Source organism: Xenopus laevis, chromosome 1S, assembly GCF_017654675.1.
Source record: "Xenopus laevis strain J_2021 chromosome 1S, Xenopus_laevis_v10.1, whole genome shotgun sequence".
NCBI classification, from domain to species: Eukaryota; Metazoa; Chordata; class Amphibia; order Anura; family Pipidae; genus Xenopus; species Xenopus laevis.
Genome location: NC_054372.1, coordinates 141,188,428 through 141,206,811, shown reverse-complemented (window position 1 = coordinate 141,206,811; position 18,384 = coordinate 141,188,428). Strand labels below are relative to the sequence as shown.

Below are 18,384 nucleotides of genomic sequence, written 5' to 3'. Positions count from 1 at the left end.
CTTTCGACAGAGCATGCTTGTTACTCTGCCCTATAATCCCAAATGCTGTCTTTGTGCAATTTTTAAAGGGGTAGTTTAGAATACATTTTGGTATGATATAGCCATGGATAAAATGATATTCTGAGACAACTGCAATGGTCTTCATTATGTCGGTATTTAGCTTTTTGTTCAGCAGCCTTCCAGTTTGCAATAGCATGCTAGAAGTTGTGAGCGCGAATGAATAGGACTGCACTGAAGCTGACAATTTGCTAATGTTTTCAATGTTATTCTAAATACATACTTCTACTAATTGGCAGTGTTGTCTGTTTGTATAGGCCATGGTTTAGATGTTCTTTACAAGCCTCTAAAATCCAAAATATATGTATCTATTTCTGCACACAATTTTGTCAAGGTGCAGAGTCTGTCAAGAATACTTGTTTGTTAATGAAGAGCTTTTGCTTCTATTGTTACCTTCGGACACCGTTTTAATTCAAGTCCAATTACATAAAACTTAAAACAAAATATTTTTTAAAGGCATGATCAGTGCTATGCTCTCCTATGTTGATTATTCACCAGCACCCAGGCACCTTTTTTTTTTTCTTTCTTTTTTTTTAAGTGGTGTGTGCTTCTTCCAGGACCTTGTATTCTTTATTTATTTTTTGTAACACATTTATGCAGTTTTACAAAAGTATAATGCTCTGTTCTTTTACAGGAGTAGAATGCAATGGAGGAGTTTTGGAAGAAGTAGCTCTTCCGCCTGCGCATGCAGCTGACCAGGAAGTGCCTGAAGAAGCCGTCTTGCCAGAACCAGCCCCTGGGGAATTTGACTTCAATGAATTTTTCAATCTGGATAAGAGTGTGCCAGGCCTGGCTTCAGTAAGTCCTGGTAGCACTTTAGATCATGGAAGCATCACCACATCTTGTCCCACTTGCTAGATCTTGAGGAAAGGGTTTGATTTTGGGCTGTCACTTCACATGGTCACTGTTTTGTAGCAAGAATTGACATGCTTCCTGAGCTTGTGAATATGCATGTTTTTGTTTCACACTTTGGTATGATCACACTGGTGTGCATGAAGGGTGGAGTGTATTTACCTGGCCTGATATCTCACTCAATAGCTGCTACTTGGCCTACCTGAGAAATGTATGGGTTTTTTCTTTTTCCCCAAGGCCAGTACGTGGTTTTTGTTTTGACCAGTCCGTTGTGTGTGTGTGTTTTATTTTTTCTTTTTTGCTGCAAATTTTAATTTTGCTAACCATCTACTGTGCATAGTGTTATGGGTGCGTTTATACATCTGCCACTGATCGGGGATGTCTTGTTTGTGTCAGAACTGAATACACCTCAGAATACCTGAAATTGTGTTCTTGATTGCTATCTTCTAGAGTGGCAGTTTTTACTTGGTTGTTGCTTGTTTCTTCCCATGTTTACATCATTGTTTTTTATTATTTCTTTGGTAACTAACTTTTTAGTGAGCCATGGTGCCATTGCAGAGGATAGTATTTTGTTTCGGGTTTCTTTTAGTTTTTCTGTGGAAAGAACTGCTTAACTGTGATAAATGTTGCTCTGGCTTTGCATCGTGACTGTATTTTGGTGTTGCCTACCTGGCAATTTTAGGAGGTTTGTAAGTTGTTGGTTCATTCAGAGCCATTAATCTGCAGTTTGGGGTAACAGATATGCCGTTCACACAGAACAGTCACATCTATAGCAAGTAAGTGCCTTTCCCACCCAAATCAAGCTCAACCATGTTTGTTTTGGGTCAAGTATGACATAACTTATTCTGCTTTGTAGATGATAGAGGATGTGCTTGGAGAAGGATCCGTGTCTGCCAGCAGGTTTAGCAGATGGTTTTCAAATCACAGCCACTCGGGAAGTCGATCTAGCAGTCTAAGGTCCACCCCCCATGAAGAACTGGAAAGATTGGCAGGTGAGTTATGGGAATAGTAGTTCTTACAAATAGGTTAAAGCAGTTCTAGAACTGCTTATACTTAGTTTGTGAGCCATCGTCTGGAAAAGGCATCGCACTAGAAACATTACTTTTTTTTTTTTGTTTTTTTTTCTTTCTAATCTTGCAGGCTTGGAGCAAGTAATTCCTTCCCTAGGACAGAATTCTGGAAACTATTTTGCTCCCATTCAGTTTGAAGAGCGTGCTGACAAAGTAGACATTCTGGAAATATTACACAAAGCCAAAGTTGACTTGAAACCACTGCTCTCCAGCCTAACTGCCAATAAAGAGAAGCTTCGAGAAAGCAGTGAGTTAAGAGAAAATGGGTGGGTGATACATTTGGGGGAGCGGTGAGGTATGTTTTTCCCTTGAGTTTCCTTTTGTTAAAGGGATACTGTCATGGGGAAAAAAAAATGTTTTTTCCAAAAGACAGCACGGTTAAGAGAGGTGTGTGTGTGTGTGTGTGTATATATGTATGTATATGTGCTGGTTCTTTTGAAAATTTTGATTTTTACATACACACCTACACACAGAACAATGGGAATGTAACCACTCCCTAACACAAGATAACAGCTGCCTGGTAGATCTAAAAGCAGCACTCTATAGTAAAATCCCACTGAGACACATTCAGTTACATTGAGAATCAACAGCCTGCCAGAAAGCAGTTCCATCCTAAAGTGCTGGCTCTTTCTGACCTGGCAAAATAACCTGAGATGTCTGCCTACACACCTATATTACAACTTAAAAAAAAAATGCACTTGCTGGTTCAGGAATGAAGTTTTATATGGTAGAGTGAATTATTTGCAGTGTAAACCGTGTAATTTAGAAATAAAAACTACATGATAAAAATCATGACAGAATCCCTTTAATTTCAAATTGTACTCTAGCGCACTCTGGGGTGGTCTTGTCCGTTGAAGAAGTTGAAGCTGGATTCAAAGGACTGAAAGTGGAGCAGGAGGGAAAGGTTGCAACTCCATACATGGCTGATCAGTTAGAAGAAGCTCTGATTGCAATGGCTGGTCCAAGAAAAATCCGGAAAGATGGAGACATGTCTGCTTTTAACAAACTTGTAAGCAGCATGAAGGCAAGTGGGACTCTGCCTTCCCAACCTAAAGTCAATGTAAGTATTGATGTGTGGGGAAAAACAAGAATTCCAGTAGATACTGTACTGGGTTCTCTGCATCCTCCTCTCCAGTGAACAATGGCTTGCAACATTTTGGTAGCATGAACGAACCAATATGTGATAAAGGACTTGCCTGGCTATATTTTATAGTTTGCTGTTTGTAGAGGCTTTGTTGGACTGCGTTGTGGTTTATTGTGGTAGTAAAACCAGCAGAAAGTGTTATTTGAGAGGATTTTTATTTTTTTTTCTATCCTTGCTGTTTGTGGATTGGCATGACGCAGTTTTTGCTAGTAGTGCCTTGATGTGGTTGTTCTGAAGTGCTATACTCTGATGTTTAATTTTATACCTCTGAATCTGGATTTAATCAGGTCTCCAACTATTGTGATATATCATGCCTGGTTTATAATGTGTGTGCGCTCACTTGTTAAAAGGGCTTTCACTGGGGCTGTGGTTTTGGTCTCTTCATATCTAGTTTGCTATCTATTTTGCACCCTAATATTTAAGTCTTTAATGTTGCAGAGAAATCAAGAAAGTGCTGTGTTGTCCTCTGATGTTGCTACAACCCCTCTGCAAAGAAATATACTGCAGGTAATGCTATCTGCATCTTGTAACTTTGATTTGGTGCCGTATATGTAGTTTGGAGTTGAATTTATTATGTAACTCCTCACAGGAACTTTTGGGACAACCTGTTTCTGACTCCTCCTCTCATGTGCTAAGCAACCTCATGGGGTCTCTGGATTCATCTCTCCTGCAGCAAAGATCCCCTTCTCCTCAAATTCCCCAGGTGTTCCCTACACGTGCCTCCTCGGCAGACTATCTTCGAAATCATATACCCTCTCCAATAGGTAGGTACATCATTTCTGGATAAAATTATACAAACATCTACTTCTCAAATCCTTTCTGTTATGATGCTGACTGTTATTTTTGTTCACACCTCCCTTATTACAGGTTTTGCTTCTGGTCCTTCAAAGTTCCTTGGAGAGCAGTTTCCAGGAGGGATTCCTAGGGAAGATGGCCCTATGATAGCCCAGGTATTATCTTTGTGTGTTTTGTTTCACTGGCAACTTGTGTAACATCAACAACCCTTGGTAATGCCATTCCGATCTGCGGTTCTTTTATAGGCTGGGCCATCAGCAGTGGTTTGAAAAGCTTTGTTTTACATCTTGGCTGAATATGTAGCACAGATATTGTGTTCACAAAGTGGCAACTTAGCTTAGTTTAAAACTGCATAGATCTTGATATTGTATATAATTTATTTATTTATTTTTTAACGATTTAGGCCTTGATCTTGCATAACTTTTGCAGTTGGTCTTCAATTTTTTTTTTTTTTTTATTGAACTTAAGCAGATACCTGGTTGTTAGGGTTCAGTTTACCCATGCAAGCAGCCAGTAAAGATGAATAGGAGAGGGCTTGAACAGAATTAAAAGTAGTAAAACAATGACTGTAGTATCACAGAAAAATAGATTTTTTTTTTTTTTTTCTTCAGCTGCAGAGATCAATGCTTTCCTTCTGAAAGCTGGAAAGAGAACAGGAAAACATTCAAACTATAATAAAAAGAAAATTTGAATACCTGTTGAAATGATGCTAAGAATAGGTCATTCTATAATCTACAAAAGTTTTAGTGAGCCTCCCCTTTGTCATTCCCTGCTCCTAGAGAACAAATATTAATGGCGGTCCCTGGAAATTTCATTATAACCTGCGGTTTTCAAACAGCAGCATGTATGTAAACATGTTATATTATTTTGTTTTTTAAAAATTATTGCATTATGTTCTGTGCTTGTTTTTGCAAAATGTTTCCATGTTTATTTTTTTAGCATAACTGCATTGTTCGATTTTATAATTCTATACATAAATGCTAGTGTATGTTGCTGATAAATGCATGCTTTAAGGCAGATGGCAGCGCAGTTTGTTGGGTTGGGGGAGTGGAAAATGGTTACCTGCAGGTAATGGTTGCTGAGCATTGAATTAACATAAATGCTATAGTAAAACTAAAGAAGTAGGGACTTGTGTAGTGATGAGATTCTGGAAGGGGTAATATACTGCAATTTTAAGGGGTTCGAGCACTGGTCCCAGGGAACACACAGATGATTAATTTCAGTCTGCAGAATCGGGCTTCTGGTCCATACTAACTATATGAGCTCATGTTTGGGGGGGGGTATACCTTCCCCTTTTAACTTCTGATTTAGTTGTCCGTTGATCAGCATTTTGGGACATTACTTAACAACCATCCAGTTACTGGGAGGGTTGTGTTCTGCCTTGGTCCTTTTTGCTGGGTGCATTTTCCCCAGACACTCTGCCCCTACTGCAAATGTTGTTTCCTTTCAGAAGCTGAAAAATAAATTTCTCTGTCGTCTTAGGGGGACACAGGGAACCATGGGGTTAAGCTCCATCCTCCAGGAGGCAGGACAACTTGAAATTAATTAAGGGGCGTGCCCTTCAGGCTTTACCCCCTACACTGTACCTTCCTATTCAGTTTTTTGTGTCCTGCTCCCGGGAGGTTGGACCGACGTGTGATTCCACGTTCAGCCCATGGCTGATACCCGGGGTGAGGCCTGAAAGCAGGGTTACCTGTCTTTAAATAGGAAGCCCCCTAAGAGGTGAAACGCACCGGGGTCACTCTCTAGCTATTGCTATATCGACCACCCAGACGTTGCCTGCACTGACTGATTCAGGGCAGAAGGTTTGGCCGGTGTGGGGGTAAGTGGCACATCGCCTGTATTTCTGCAGTAAACGTTGCCTTATGGTTTGGGGGGCCCCCCTACTGGGCTACCCCCCCCCACCCCTGGGGGGGGCGACCCCCCCCTTCCCCCCCCCCTGCTCTCTCTCCCGCTCCAGCACCTGCCTCTGCCTGCTCCTCGGCTCCTTCTGGGTGTCCTGTCCTTATCCTTCTGGGTCTGGCCGGTGTTGACGCGTCTATTGCGCACTTCTGGGCTTGACTCTGGAGGGAGGTGGACGGGTCCGTTGCGCCTCTCTGTGGTCCGTCTATCAGCGCAATGAAGTGGAACGCAATGCGTTCCACTTCCTCTGTTCGCCGGCGGCCATTTTCTTTGGCGCGAAAGTGAGCGCCTGTGCGCATGCGCGCACGGGTTGGAACGCAACTTGCGTTCCAGCGGCCATTTTGGAACGGAGATCCGAAGGGAGAGCAGCAGGCAGCTACTCTTTCTGTCTAAAAAAAGTCTGGAGGTTGATTTAGGCAGTGCCCCTCTCTCTCTACCTTCCTATTCTATGGCAGAAGGTAGGTCAGTGGGACTGTTCACAAGGGCAGGGGGGAAGAAGCCCTTAACAGCACAGGTGAGATACCTTGCTTGCTCAAAATGCCAGAAAAAGTTTCCAGGGGGCCAGGCTGAGCCGCTTTGTGGGTCCTGCTCCTTGGAGCAGGGGGATACTACTGCTCATGGGGGCCTCTCAGCTGCGTCAGCTATGACTGCTCCGCAGACGGTTTCTCAGGATTTAGACTCTGGAGCTGCAGCAGAGCCTCCTCCCCCTCTATGGGCAGTCCAATTATCTCAATCTCTGGCATCATTACAAGGGTTGCCTGCCATTGCAGATAACCTTGGAAAGGTTCTTGTTCAGCTTAGCCATAGAACTGGCGCCAAGCGTAGACTGGTGAACGACGCAAGAGGGGACACTGTCAACTCTGCTGTGTCTGACGAATCTTCCCCTGAGCTCCACTCTTCTCACTCTGAAGGTGAGGTTGGATCTTCTGACTATTCATCCGCAGATGAGGAAGAACATCAGGATGAGGGAAAGGATCGTGACAGTTTTCATGATGTAGACGGGATTATTAAGGGTGTCCTTGAGGTTCTTAATATATCCCAGAAGCCCAAACAGACAGGAGAGGCATCTAGCCTATTCAAGAGGCAACATAAGTCAGCTGTATGTTTCCCAGAAAATGAACAACTTCAAGGTTTAGTTCAGAATGAGTGGAATTCCCCTGAACACAAGTTTCAGGCGACTAAAAAATTCTCTAAATCTTATCCCTTTCCAAAAGAGCTAGTTGATACTTGGTCTAATCCACCATCAGTTGATGCCCCAGTGTCTAGACTGTCAAAGTCCACCACATTACCAGTTACTGACGCAGCAGCATTTAAGGACCCTTCTGACAGAAGGCTAGAGGGGTTCCTTCGTGCAATTTACACCTCTGCAGGGTCGGCTCTACGCCCTTGCCTGGCTTCAGCGTGGGTCTCCAGAGCCATACAGGCATGGTCTGAGTCGCTTGCCAAGGACATCTAGACGGGGTTCCCCGACAGGAGTTGTTATCGTCGGTACAGACTATTGCTGAGGCATCTAGTTACCTTTGTGACACCACCCTTGATACTTCACAAATTACTGCCCGGACTTCAGCATTGGCCGTAGCAGCACGCAGAACATTATGGCTCAAAAATTGGTCTGCGGACCTTAGTTCCAAAAAGTCACTCACTTCTCTGCCGTTCAAAGGGACATCGTCTGTTTGGAGAAGAACTGGAGAAGATTATCTCCCAGGCGACGGGGGGGGAAGAGTACCTTTCTCCCACAGACCAGAGGCCGAGCATCCACCTCAAATAGAAGGGGGAAATTTTTTCGTGGCAGATTTTCAAGGCGTAACAATTCTCCACAAAGGTCCCACTTTCGGGCCAAAGTCGGTGAGAAAGGCCGGCCCGCTTGGAAAAACAACAGGCCTCACAACAAATCCTCAGGGGAGAAGCCCGCCTCAGCATGACGGGGCATCACCTCCGGAATCGTTGGATTGGATAGGGGGCAAATTACTTCGATTCCGGGAGGAATGGATGAAGCATTCTTCGGATGCATGGGTCACAGAAATAGTGACAGAGGGTTATCATTTAGATTTCTCAAGCACGCCACCCGGAAGATTCCTCATGTCCAGAGTCCCCCACTGTGCTCAGAAGGCTCAAGCCTTTCTACAATGTATAGAAAAGTTGGAGCGATCCGGGGTAATCAGTCCAGTACCAACCAAAGAGAGATTCTCCGGTTTTTACTCGAACCTTTTTACAGTACCAAAGAGGGACGGTTCTCTCAGACCTGTGCTCGACCTCAAGGGTCTCAACAAATTCATCCGATCAGTACGGTTCAAGATGGAAACGTTGAGATCTGTCATTCGAGGGATGGAACAGGGGCAACTGATGATGTCCTGGACATAAGGGACGCATACCTGCATGTTCCAATTTGGCCCCCCCATCACCGCTACCTACGATTTGCCTTCCAGAACAAACACTATCAATTTGTGGCACTCCCATTCGGATTGTCGTCCGCTCCCAGGGTTTTTCACCAAGTTGATGGCGGTGACAGCTGCAACGTTGAGACTGCAGGGGATTTCCGTGACCCCCTATCTGGACGACCTCCTGTTAAAGGCCAGTTCAGAAACGAGGGCCAAGGAGCATCTAGACCAAGCAGTTCGGCTACTCCAGAGTTTCGGATGGACCATCAACTGGTCGAAGTCCAGCCCAGATCCCAGTCACAGGATGATATTCCTCGGCCTGGAATTTGATACGATCACACAGACTGTAACATTACCCATGGACAAGCAGGCCAGGATCAGAGATCAAGTTCAACATCTTCTGTCCAGTCAAAGCACGACAGTACACAAGGCGATGCAAGTACTGGGAACAATGGTTTCGGCCATCGAGGCAGTTCCATTTGCGCAAATACATCTTCGGTCTCTCCAAGCCAACATTCTAGCAACGTGGAAAGGGGGACCTCTATCCCGCCCCATGTCCTTGTCACGACAGGCGAGGGCGGAATTACAGTGGTGGATGAGATCGGAGAATCTAGCTGCAGGTCAATCGTGGGCAACACCGGAGTGGATTGTGATATCAACAGACGCCAGCCTCCAGGGCTGGGGGGCAACATGGGACGAGCAGTCTGCCCAAGGGCTTTGGTCTCCAGAGGAAGCCAAACTACCAATAAATATTCTAGAGCTGAGAGCGGTAAAATTGGCCCTCGTCCAGTGGACAGACCGACTCAGAGAAAAGCCCATACGCGTCCAAAGCGACAATGCTACGACAGTACCGTACATAAATCGTCAAGGAGGGACACTAAGTCGGGCGGCCCTGGCAGAAGCCAGACAGATTCTTCTCTGGGCGGAAAACAACTCAGTAAAATTATCTGCAATACACATTCCAGGAGTGTCCAACACAAAGGCGGACTTTCTCAGTCGGAATCAGCTGGATCCAGGAGAATGGGAACTGCATCCAGAGGCGTTCAATCAGCTGACAGACCAGTGGGGAATCCCCAGCATAGACTTAATGGCTTCCAGAAACAATCGAAAAGTACCAAGATTCTTTGCCCGCCGCAGGGATCCGTTAGCAGTGGGGGTGGATGCCATGACTCAGCGCTGGCAATTCAATCTAGCATATGTCTTCCCACCTCTTCCAATGCTACCAAGGGTCCTCAAAAAGATAAAGCAATCTCAGTTGATAGTCATTGTAGTGGCACCGTATTGGCCCCGGAGGACCTGGTTCACCGATCTGCAGGAGATGTCAATAGAACAGCCGATCCGGCTGGACAGCAGACCAGATCTCCTCCTGCAGGGACCCATATTACATCACAATCCCGGACTCTTCGCTTTGACGGGATGGCTGTTGAAAGGTCCATCTGGCGACGCCAAGGGCTAGATGAAGAAGTCATACTCACTATGATAAAAGCTCGAAAAGCCTCGTCTTCCAAATCATACCACAGAGTGTGGCAGTCTTACCTCAATTGGTGCAAGGAGTCTCATTTTCCATTCCTTGAATTGCAGCTACCACGGATCCTTTCCTTCCTACAAAGAGGACTACAATTAGGTCTTAAGCTCAGCTCGCTCAAGGTCCAGGTGTCAGCCTTGTCAATCCTGTTTCAATCTCGCTTGGCGAATGAAGACTTGATACGCACGTTTCTGCAGGGAGTGGCCCATATCGTGCCGCCATTCCGTACTCCGGTGGCTGGCTGGGATCTCAATGTAGTGTTGGAAGCTCTGCTGGACCCACCATTCGAACCATTGTCTTCTATTTCCGATACATGGGTCACCTATAAGGTAGTGTTCCTCGTGGCGATATCATCGACCAGACGGGTTTCTGAACTTAGTGCCTTTATCGTGTGCTCCTCCTTATCTCATATTCCATAAAGATAAAGCCGTTCTTCAAGAAATTGTGGTTCCTTCTCTATGTCCGGAACCCAAGAATGAGAAGGAACGCAGACTTCATAATTTGGACGTGGTCAGAGCATTACGATGGTATGTGGACAGATCTAAATCTTTCCGAAAGTCGCAGGCCCTGTTTGTTATACCATCGGGCCCTCGTCGGGGCCAGGCAGCCTCAAAAGTGACAATATCAAGAAGGATCAGAGAATCAATCAAGCAAGCATACTCTGCAAAGGGAAGATCGGCGCCTGAAGGACTTCGGGCTCACTCCACCAGAGCAGTGGGAGCCTCATGGGCATGGCGAAACTCTGCTTCCTTGGAGCAGATCTGTAAGGCGGCTACCTGGTCTTCTGTTCACACTTTCTCTAAATTTTACAAAGTTGACACCTTTTCCTCAGCCGAGGCTGCCTTTGGGCGACAGGTGTTGCATTCATTAATTAAATAATTTTGCAGTACTCTTGTACATAGTTATAGCTCGCTCCCACCCTGCTGTTTGGGACTGCTTTGTTAAGTCCCCATGGTTCCCTGTGTCCCCCTAAGACGACAGAGAAAACAGGATTTTTGATACTTACCGTTAAATCTGTTTCTCTGTAGTCATAAGGGGGACACAGGGCTTCCCACCCTTGTCGAGCTATTGACATTTGGTCTAGTTTTGTTCAGTTTCACTGTTTACTTTCTGCCTGTGTATTTCGGTGATTACGTTCGCAGCTTTGGGACAAACTGAATAGGAAGGTACAGTGTAGGGGGTAAAGCCTGAAGGGCACGCCCCTTAATTAATTAATTTCAAGTGTCCTGCCTCCTGGAGGATGGAGCTTAACCCCATGGTTCCCTGTGTCCCCCTTATGACTACAGAGAAACAGATTTAACGGTAAGTATCAAAAATCCTGTTTTATGCTTATTTGCATGCTACTGTTAAACTCTGTTCCATCAAATGCCAACGGGTTTGACTGGTCTTTTGCTTCTCTACAGGTCAGTCCACTGGAATTGCAGCAAGCAGCATTAGATGGGTTTATTCCACATGAGATTGCCCTCCAAGCTGCCAACTACTATCACCCAGGTTACGGAAAGGTGCAGATGGATAAAGGTCGAGAGAATTTCCGGAGTAGGTAAGTAATCTAAATGGCTAATGGCACATGCAGTGTTACGTCTACCAATTCCAGCTGGTGGGAAAAACAGCGGTAGTATAAATGCTCCTGTTGATGCTTGTAATGTAAGTACCTTGTTAAATGCCATGCTTGATGCATGTAGCACTTGACAGGCAGATGATGGCACACTGGGTGCTTTGCCTGCTTCTGCCATTAGCCTAAAGGATTCAGTTTATTAGCATATCCAGTAAACAATGATGTACTGTATTTTACAATAAATATTTTTGTATTTAGACAGCAGCCAAGGGTAAATAAATCTCCAGTAGCCAATATGCGGGGTGTTTCCTTATCTCCAGGGCCTGGTGCCTCCGTGACAAGCATGGTAAGTGTGTGTGGTGTGTTTTTTTTCCCCCTCATGGCATCTACAAAAACAAGAGGTCCTCTGCACTCAACCCATTATCAATATATTAAGGACTTTGAAACATTTTGTGCCTTAAGCTACTAAAAAAATGCCTTACCCTTTAAACAAAACAAGGATTGCTTGTCCAAATATTGCAATATATTTAAGATGGCCAACTATGTCAGTCATCCCTGGTATGGCCAGTCCTACACTTGACTTGCATCTGATTCATTAAGAATTCAATTGCTTTATTATACATTTTACACAGGGAATAAGTTTTACCAGCAACTTACTTGCTGCTTTCAAAGAAATACTTCCAAACTTGGTTGCCCTTTTATTGGCCACTAGTGGGATCACCTGATTATAGCTGAAAAGGGTGGAAGCTACAACATGGAGCTGGCCACTGCTCCTGTATAAATTATATTAGGGATGCACCGTATTCATTATTTTGGATTTTCGGGCCAATCCTAATTTGCATATGCAAATTAGGGGTGGCAAGGGGAAAACAACATTTTTACTTCCTTGTTTTGTGACAGTCATGCGATTTCCCTTCGTGTCTCTAAATTGCATATGCAAATTGGGTTCGGCCTTGCAGAAGGATTCAAACGAATCCCGCTGAAAGGCTGAATCCTGGATTTGGTGCATCCCTAAATGATATACTTTCCCTTGTTTGTTATACTATATACCTACTGTGCATTTGTTTTTCTTTTCCCTACACTTCTAGCTATCTCCATCCTTTACACCTACCTCAGTTATCCGCAAAATGTATGAAAGCAAGGAAAAAATCAAAGATGAACCTACAGAAAAGCAAAATGTCAGTGGGAAAGAAGGGGGTCAGGGGACACTAGAAGGCAAGTCATCTTTTTCAAACTGAAATCCTTTTTCACTTACTGTCTTTGTTGTCTTAAGAGAAAGATTAGCTATTCTATCATATCTGTATCCTACAACTTTAACAACCACCAGTTACAGAAAATTGAATCACAGTAAGTGTGTTCAAATTATTCTTTGCCCTCTTCATGGCAGATGGTTCTTTACCCAATTCTATAATGCAAGATTCTCCTCAAGACACATCCCTGGTGATGGGAAACAAGGTTTCAGTATCTCGGCATACTTCATGCACCCCCCCACTACCCCATCAAAGCAGATACACCAAAGACCAAGACTACCGTCCTAAATCCACAGGGAGGAGAACTCCTACTGTGTCATCCCCGGTGCCTGGAGCCTCCTTCTTGCAGCCGCTTCACCAGCTGCCCATTGTACCAGTTGTCCGACCATCGCACCAGCTGCATCCAGGACTAGTACAGAGAATGCTAGCACAAGGTGTTCCACCACAACGTCTATCCCTTTTACAAGCAGGTCTGTATTATTTAATAAGATTTGTAGCCTGCAGCCCAAGTTAAATGGGTTGTTCACCTTTGCGTTACCTTTTAGTATGATGTAAATGATTTTCTGAGACAATTTTGCAATTGGTTTTAATTTTTTGTCATTTTGAGCTATTTAGTTTTTTCTTCAGCATCTCTCCTGTTTGTAGTTTCAGCAATCTGGTTGCTAGGGTCCACATTACTCTAGCAACCATGTATTGATTTGAATAAGAGACTGGAATATGAACAGAAGAGGGCACGAACAGAAAAAAGAGTCATTTAAAAGTAACAATAACAAATGTGTAGCTTTACAGAGCATTTGTTTTTAGATGGGGGGGTCAGTGACCCCCATTTGAAAGCTGGAGAAAGAAAAAGGCAAATAGTGAAAAAACTAGAATACGAAGAACAATTGAAAAGTTGCTTAGAATGGTCATTCTGTAACATATTAAAAGTTCACTTGAAGGTGAACCAGGGTTTAATACTTGGGAATCTACTGCAGTGTAACTTGTGACTTTTTTCCTTTTTCAAACTGACTGGCTGTCCCCATGAATACACAGCAATTTCTTTATATATGGATGTTTGAAATACTCTCCATTTAGCCCTATTTCAAATTAAATGGCCACACAGAAGCTTTTTATATAAACTAAAATGGATCGCTGCTGCTAAATTACTCATCTGGGCTCTCTGCTAGGGATTGCCAACAGGGATTTCTATTCTGCCCATACTGGGAAGCTGACACTGAACTGGTTACTGAGCATGCCTCCCCTCTCCTGCTTCATTTGCATTTTACTGGTCTTATTGGCTAAATCTTGCCAGCCAATCCCATAAGATATGCAAATAAACGGGAGAAGGAAGGCATGCAGAGAGCCAGCTCAGTGTGGTGGTTTTTTTTATTTATTTTTTTGGGTGCCTAAGTAGGGTGTTGGGGAAATCCCCTACAGAGAGCTGAGAGCACTTTAGCAAGGCTGATCCCTGGCTTATCAGATCTGTAGCTTAACATTTAAAATAGATTTGCAACAACTGTTTTTTTTCTCATTCAAATGTAGAATATGGTCTATGATGAACATCCTTTTTAAAACAACAATATAATGTGGCCATGCACATAATTCACATACAGTAAATGTCTTTGCTCCAAAGGACAAACTAGTGTGGACAGTTGCTAAGTTTATGACCATATTAAAGGGGAACTATTGTGAAAATGTAATCACTTCAGCATACTGAAATAAGAAACTTTGTAAATACAATCAATTAAAAATTGTGTACCGTTTCTGAAATCAAGTTTACCTTCACTACCTCTCTCAGCACCTGTTTCTCTTCATTCAGGAGGAGTTGAGTGTCAGATGAATTATCCAATATATCTAACAGGGTCTCTTTTACCTAGACAATGTATTAGAGCTCACTCTATTAAACTCACCAGACATCATGTCTCTCTACATGCAGAATTTGTGCAAAAGGTAGTTATTTTGTTTGTACTGGAATTTGAGTGCGCTCTAATACATCTGTTAGGAAAGGAAGCCCCCCCATAAGATATATTGGATCATTCATCTGACACCCAACTGCTGCATGAAGACAGAATGAATAGAAACCAATGATGAGAGGGATAGTGAAGATAAACAATGCAGAATATTTAATTGATTGTATTTAGAAAATTTCTTCAGTAGAAGTAAAGCTGTTGAGATTTTTAAAAGATCCGATCCTCATCGTGAGACCACGATTTTCTCGGTATGATCGTACGAATTGACCATCAACTAAAAGACCAATTTGCCAGGAAAACAAAGGGGAGCTGCCTGCCTGGCCCTGCAAACATAGATAGATTGCACTGGGACCGACAAAGATTTTTTGACCTGGCCGATCAATTTCCTGACAGATGTCGGCCGAAAAAATCGTAAAATGTACGATCGTTCGAATCCCACTAACCGTACGATAATTTCGAAGGATTGGTCGGACTTCTCAAAAATTAGTCGTTCGGCAAGAAGAATCGTCTCGTCTATGGGGAGCTTTAGTTTATATTAAATGTTCATTTTCGCGATCGTTCCCCTTTAATATATTGAATCTCCCCTCCAGACTGAGATGGATGTTTTGCAAAACTCTTGAGTAGATGGTTGTGTGAGGCAGTTAGTCTTCTGATAATGTAAATCAAAAATTATGGCCGTGTTTTTGATTTGTATTCAACTATATGCCTAAACAATAATTGTCATTACATCCTGAATTTGAGGGTAGGAGGTTGGGACAGATCTTATGCCCTTTCAATTTTTTTTTTTTTTTTTTTCTCTCATTTAGAAGCAGAACATGTAAGATCTGCAGTAGATGAAAGCAAAAACATTACTTTGGTTTGCATAGATTTTTTTACAGTTTAGGGCAATGAACTGAGCACTAGTTACAATGTGGTTGTGGGAGATTAGCTTTTTGTTCAGCTCTCTAGTTTGAATTTTCAACAGCTGTCTAGTCACTAGTGTCCAATTTATGTGAAGTACCAGGCAGTGGTTACAGTGAAGAATAATGAGCCAGAGGGGCTGAATGAACATGAGTCTGTGACACTGCTGGGAGACCTGAACCCATAAATTGGATAGGGGAAAGTTATTGTTGAATTATGTGCCTGACATTTCTAATAATCTTGACCTTTTAGAGCACCTAATCCCTTCTGCATGCACAAATATTACTTTTTGACTGGTATTTCCTTGGTGCGTTGTCATAGTGGAAATATTTTGCTCCCTGAAAGGAAGATTTCCAGCGTCTTGATAATGATTGCTTGGCCTTTCAGCATTGTTGCTTTTAAATCAGTCTGCACCATTTAAGCAAGATGTAACCTTTTTGCTCTTGATTGACTTAGGGGGTTATTTACTAAACTCCAAATGCAAAAATCACGCAAAATTTGTGATTTTTTTTATTATGTAAAATCTGACTTTTTTTTTAAAAAAAAAAAATCACAAATTTATTAAACCCAGAGGATGGAAAGTCCGAATCAGAAAATCCGGCATCTGACCTGTTGAGGTTGCATATAAGTCAATGGCAGAAGTCCCAATGATTTTTTGATGTGCGCTGGGTTTCACGCAATACCCTCCAAGTCTTCAGATTTTTCGGGTGAAAAATCCGAAACAGTGAAAACTGAATTTTTCCCCACAAAGCAAGAGTTTGTAGCAGAAAATATGGAGATAAATTCTGACTTTGATAAATAACCCCCTTAATGATTTTTTTTTCTTTCCTCTTTTTAAAGGGCTGCTGCCGCCTGGAATTGACCTGCCCCCCTTACATGCTCTTTCTCCATCAGTTCTTGGTCAGCCATTCTACCCATTATCACCTGCAGGGCACCCACTCCTGAACCAGCGGCCTGCAAATCCATTGCAGTTGGCAATGATGCAACAATCTATGCAGAGATCTGGTGAGAATGTAGTAGCCAAAACTGTTTGTTTGGTTGCATTACTAAAGTTTTTACATTCATACTAAAAACAGGACACTTGGGTTTTTGTTTTTTTAATGATTTGTGAACTGCGTCAAAGGTAGATATTTGCCTTGCATAATTGTAAATAATGTACAGCACTTGAATATAAAGTAGCTTCCTTCTGCTGCAAATGTACAGACTCTTGGCTAGATCATATCACACTTATTGTAATGGCAGTCAGCCTTTTGCCTACTTAACATGTTTTGCCCTGTGTGGGAAAGGCAATCCCTAATTAGATTAAAATGCACACCCAACCATCAAGTATTCTATTGCCTTAAAGGAACAGTAACACCAAAAAATGTTTTTTTAAAGGAGTAACAATATAATGTACTGTTGCCCTGCATGGGTAAATATGGCATATTTGCTTTAGAAACACAGCTCTAGTTTATATAAACAAGCTGCTGTGTAGCAATAGGGGCAGCCATTCAAGCACAGGACACAGTAGATAATGGATAAATTCTGAAGAATCCCATTGTATACTACAGTGTATCGTTATCCGCTGTGTATCCTGTGGTTTTTCTCCTTTCAGCTTTGAATGGCTGCCCCCATACAAACTACAGTAGTGTTTCAGAAGCACACACTGTTTTTACCAGTGCAGGTCAACCATACATTATATTATCATTCCTTTAAAATACATTTTTTTGGTGTTACTTTAAAGGGACTGTTCAACACTTTTTTTCAGTACAGTTGCTTTTATATTATTCTCCAGAAATATCGTGTTTCCAAATAGTACGGTTTGTGTGTCTGTTTCAGTCTAGCAGCTCAGAAATCCAGGCACAGATTCTGAATGGTTACAATTTGCTACATTAGTTGGGTTACATTAGTTACATACATTAGTTGGAATATTACAACTACAATCCAACAGCTGCCTTTAATGAAACACCAGTGATTCTGGAGTTTATTTCTAGTGAAAACTGAACTGGAAAAATAGTTTGGAAGGTGAACAACAGAAAAAATAAAATGGCATGCAAGGAGCAAGAATACTACAGATGACAGCATATTTAGGGGAAAAACCGTAAACCGCTGTTTAAAAGTAAAATGAATGTAAATACCTCTGTTGTGATTATAAAGTCATAAGAATTGGTATTGTTTCACAGCTCCAAAAATGACTAGTGTGCTACAAATACTATTTAATTTTTTTTGTTATATGCAATTCCATAGGTTTCTAAAACTAGCTGTTACCATGTGTTTTTTAAGACTTCTGAGCCTTTGTCTCTTTTATTTATATTTTTCAGGTTCGGGTCTACATGCTCCTCCACTAGGTATGACAAACCGCCCCAACATGTACATGGAGCAGCGAGCTTCTCAGAGAAGTTCTTCTCCTGTAGGCCTGGCCAAGTGGTTTGGTTCTGATGTTTTGCAACAACCTCTACCCTCTATGCCAGCAAAAGTCATAAGTGTGGATGAACTGGAGTATAGACAGTGAAGCTTGATGAGAACTGTCTTCTTGTTCCTATTGGATGATGACTGACCTTAATCTGTTCAACCTCGGACACATCTACCCAAGTGCTTCAGTTTTGGGTTAGATATCGAGTAGCCTTGTGCAGTGTCAGCCTAAAAACTGCAAGGAAAATGGGAGCTCCTCATCTGCCGAATCGCACTAGAATCTGTGTGAAAAGCTAGTAAATCCTTTGCCCTGAGACTCCTGGACAGGGGCACTTTTCTGACATTTTTTCCCTTTACTTTAGAGTGCTGAGGGACAAAAGGAACGTCTAGCGGATGATGAATTCAAAAACTTTATGTACAGTCTTGTATAAAGTGTTGTTGGCTTTTTTTTTTTTTCTTGTATATATTCACAAATAGGTTAGTTTTTTTTTTTTTGTTTGGAAACTAGCTGTACAGAAGAGGGAGCCGAATCTTGTGCTGTTTTTGCCACTTAAGTCAAAGCTACCCATTTAATTGTACATGTGGCTTTTCTTTCAATTAAAATTGCATATGCCAA

General features: G+C 42.6%; 1 protein-coding gene across 8 annotated transcripts in view; it reads left to right on the top strand.

Annotated features, from left to right (window-relative positions):
• Positions 1-18,384, top strand: part of eif4enif1.S (eukaryotic translation initiation factor 4E nuclear import factor 1 S homeolog) — a 25,746-nt gene extending 7,362 nt beyond the window's left edge. For 5 of the 8 annotated variants that reach the window (XM_018237480.2, XM_018237483.2, XM_018237477.2 and 2 more), the window contains exons 7-19: positions 692-855; positions 1,766-1,901; positions 2,050-2,226; positions 2,807-3,039; positions 3,562-3,630; positions 3,713-3,887; positions 3,991-4,073; positions 11,127-11,263; positions 11,537-11,624; positions 12,367-12,493; positions 12,666-12,998; positions 16,218-16,382; positions 17,678-18,384. In XM_018237480.2, the coding sequence (XP_018092969.1) occupies positions 692-855; positions 1,766-1,901; positions 2,050-2,226; positions 2,807-3,039; positions 3,562-3,630; positions 3,713-3,887; positions 3,991-4,073; positions 11,127-11,263; positions 11,537-11,624; positions 12,367-12,493; positions 12,666-12,998; positions 16,218-16,382; positions 17,678-17,868 (2,078 nt within the window). In that variant the 3' untranslated portion in view covers positions 17,869-18,384. The remainder of the gene's footprint in view (positions 1-691; positions 856-1,765; positions 1,902-2,049; positions 2,227-2,806; positions 3,040-3,561; positions 3,631-3,712; positions 3,888-3,990; positions 4,074-11,126; positions 11,264-11,536; positions 11,625-12,366; positions 12,494-12,665; positions 12,999-16,217; positions 16,383-17,677) is intronic. The other 3 variants (NM_001093241.1, XM_041575575.1, XM_041575573.1) reach the window with 2 other exon arrangements.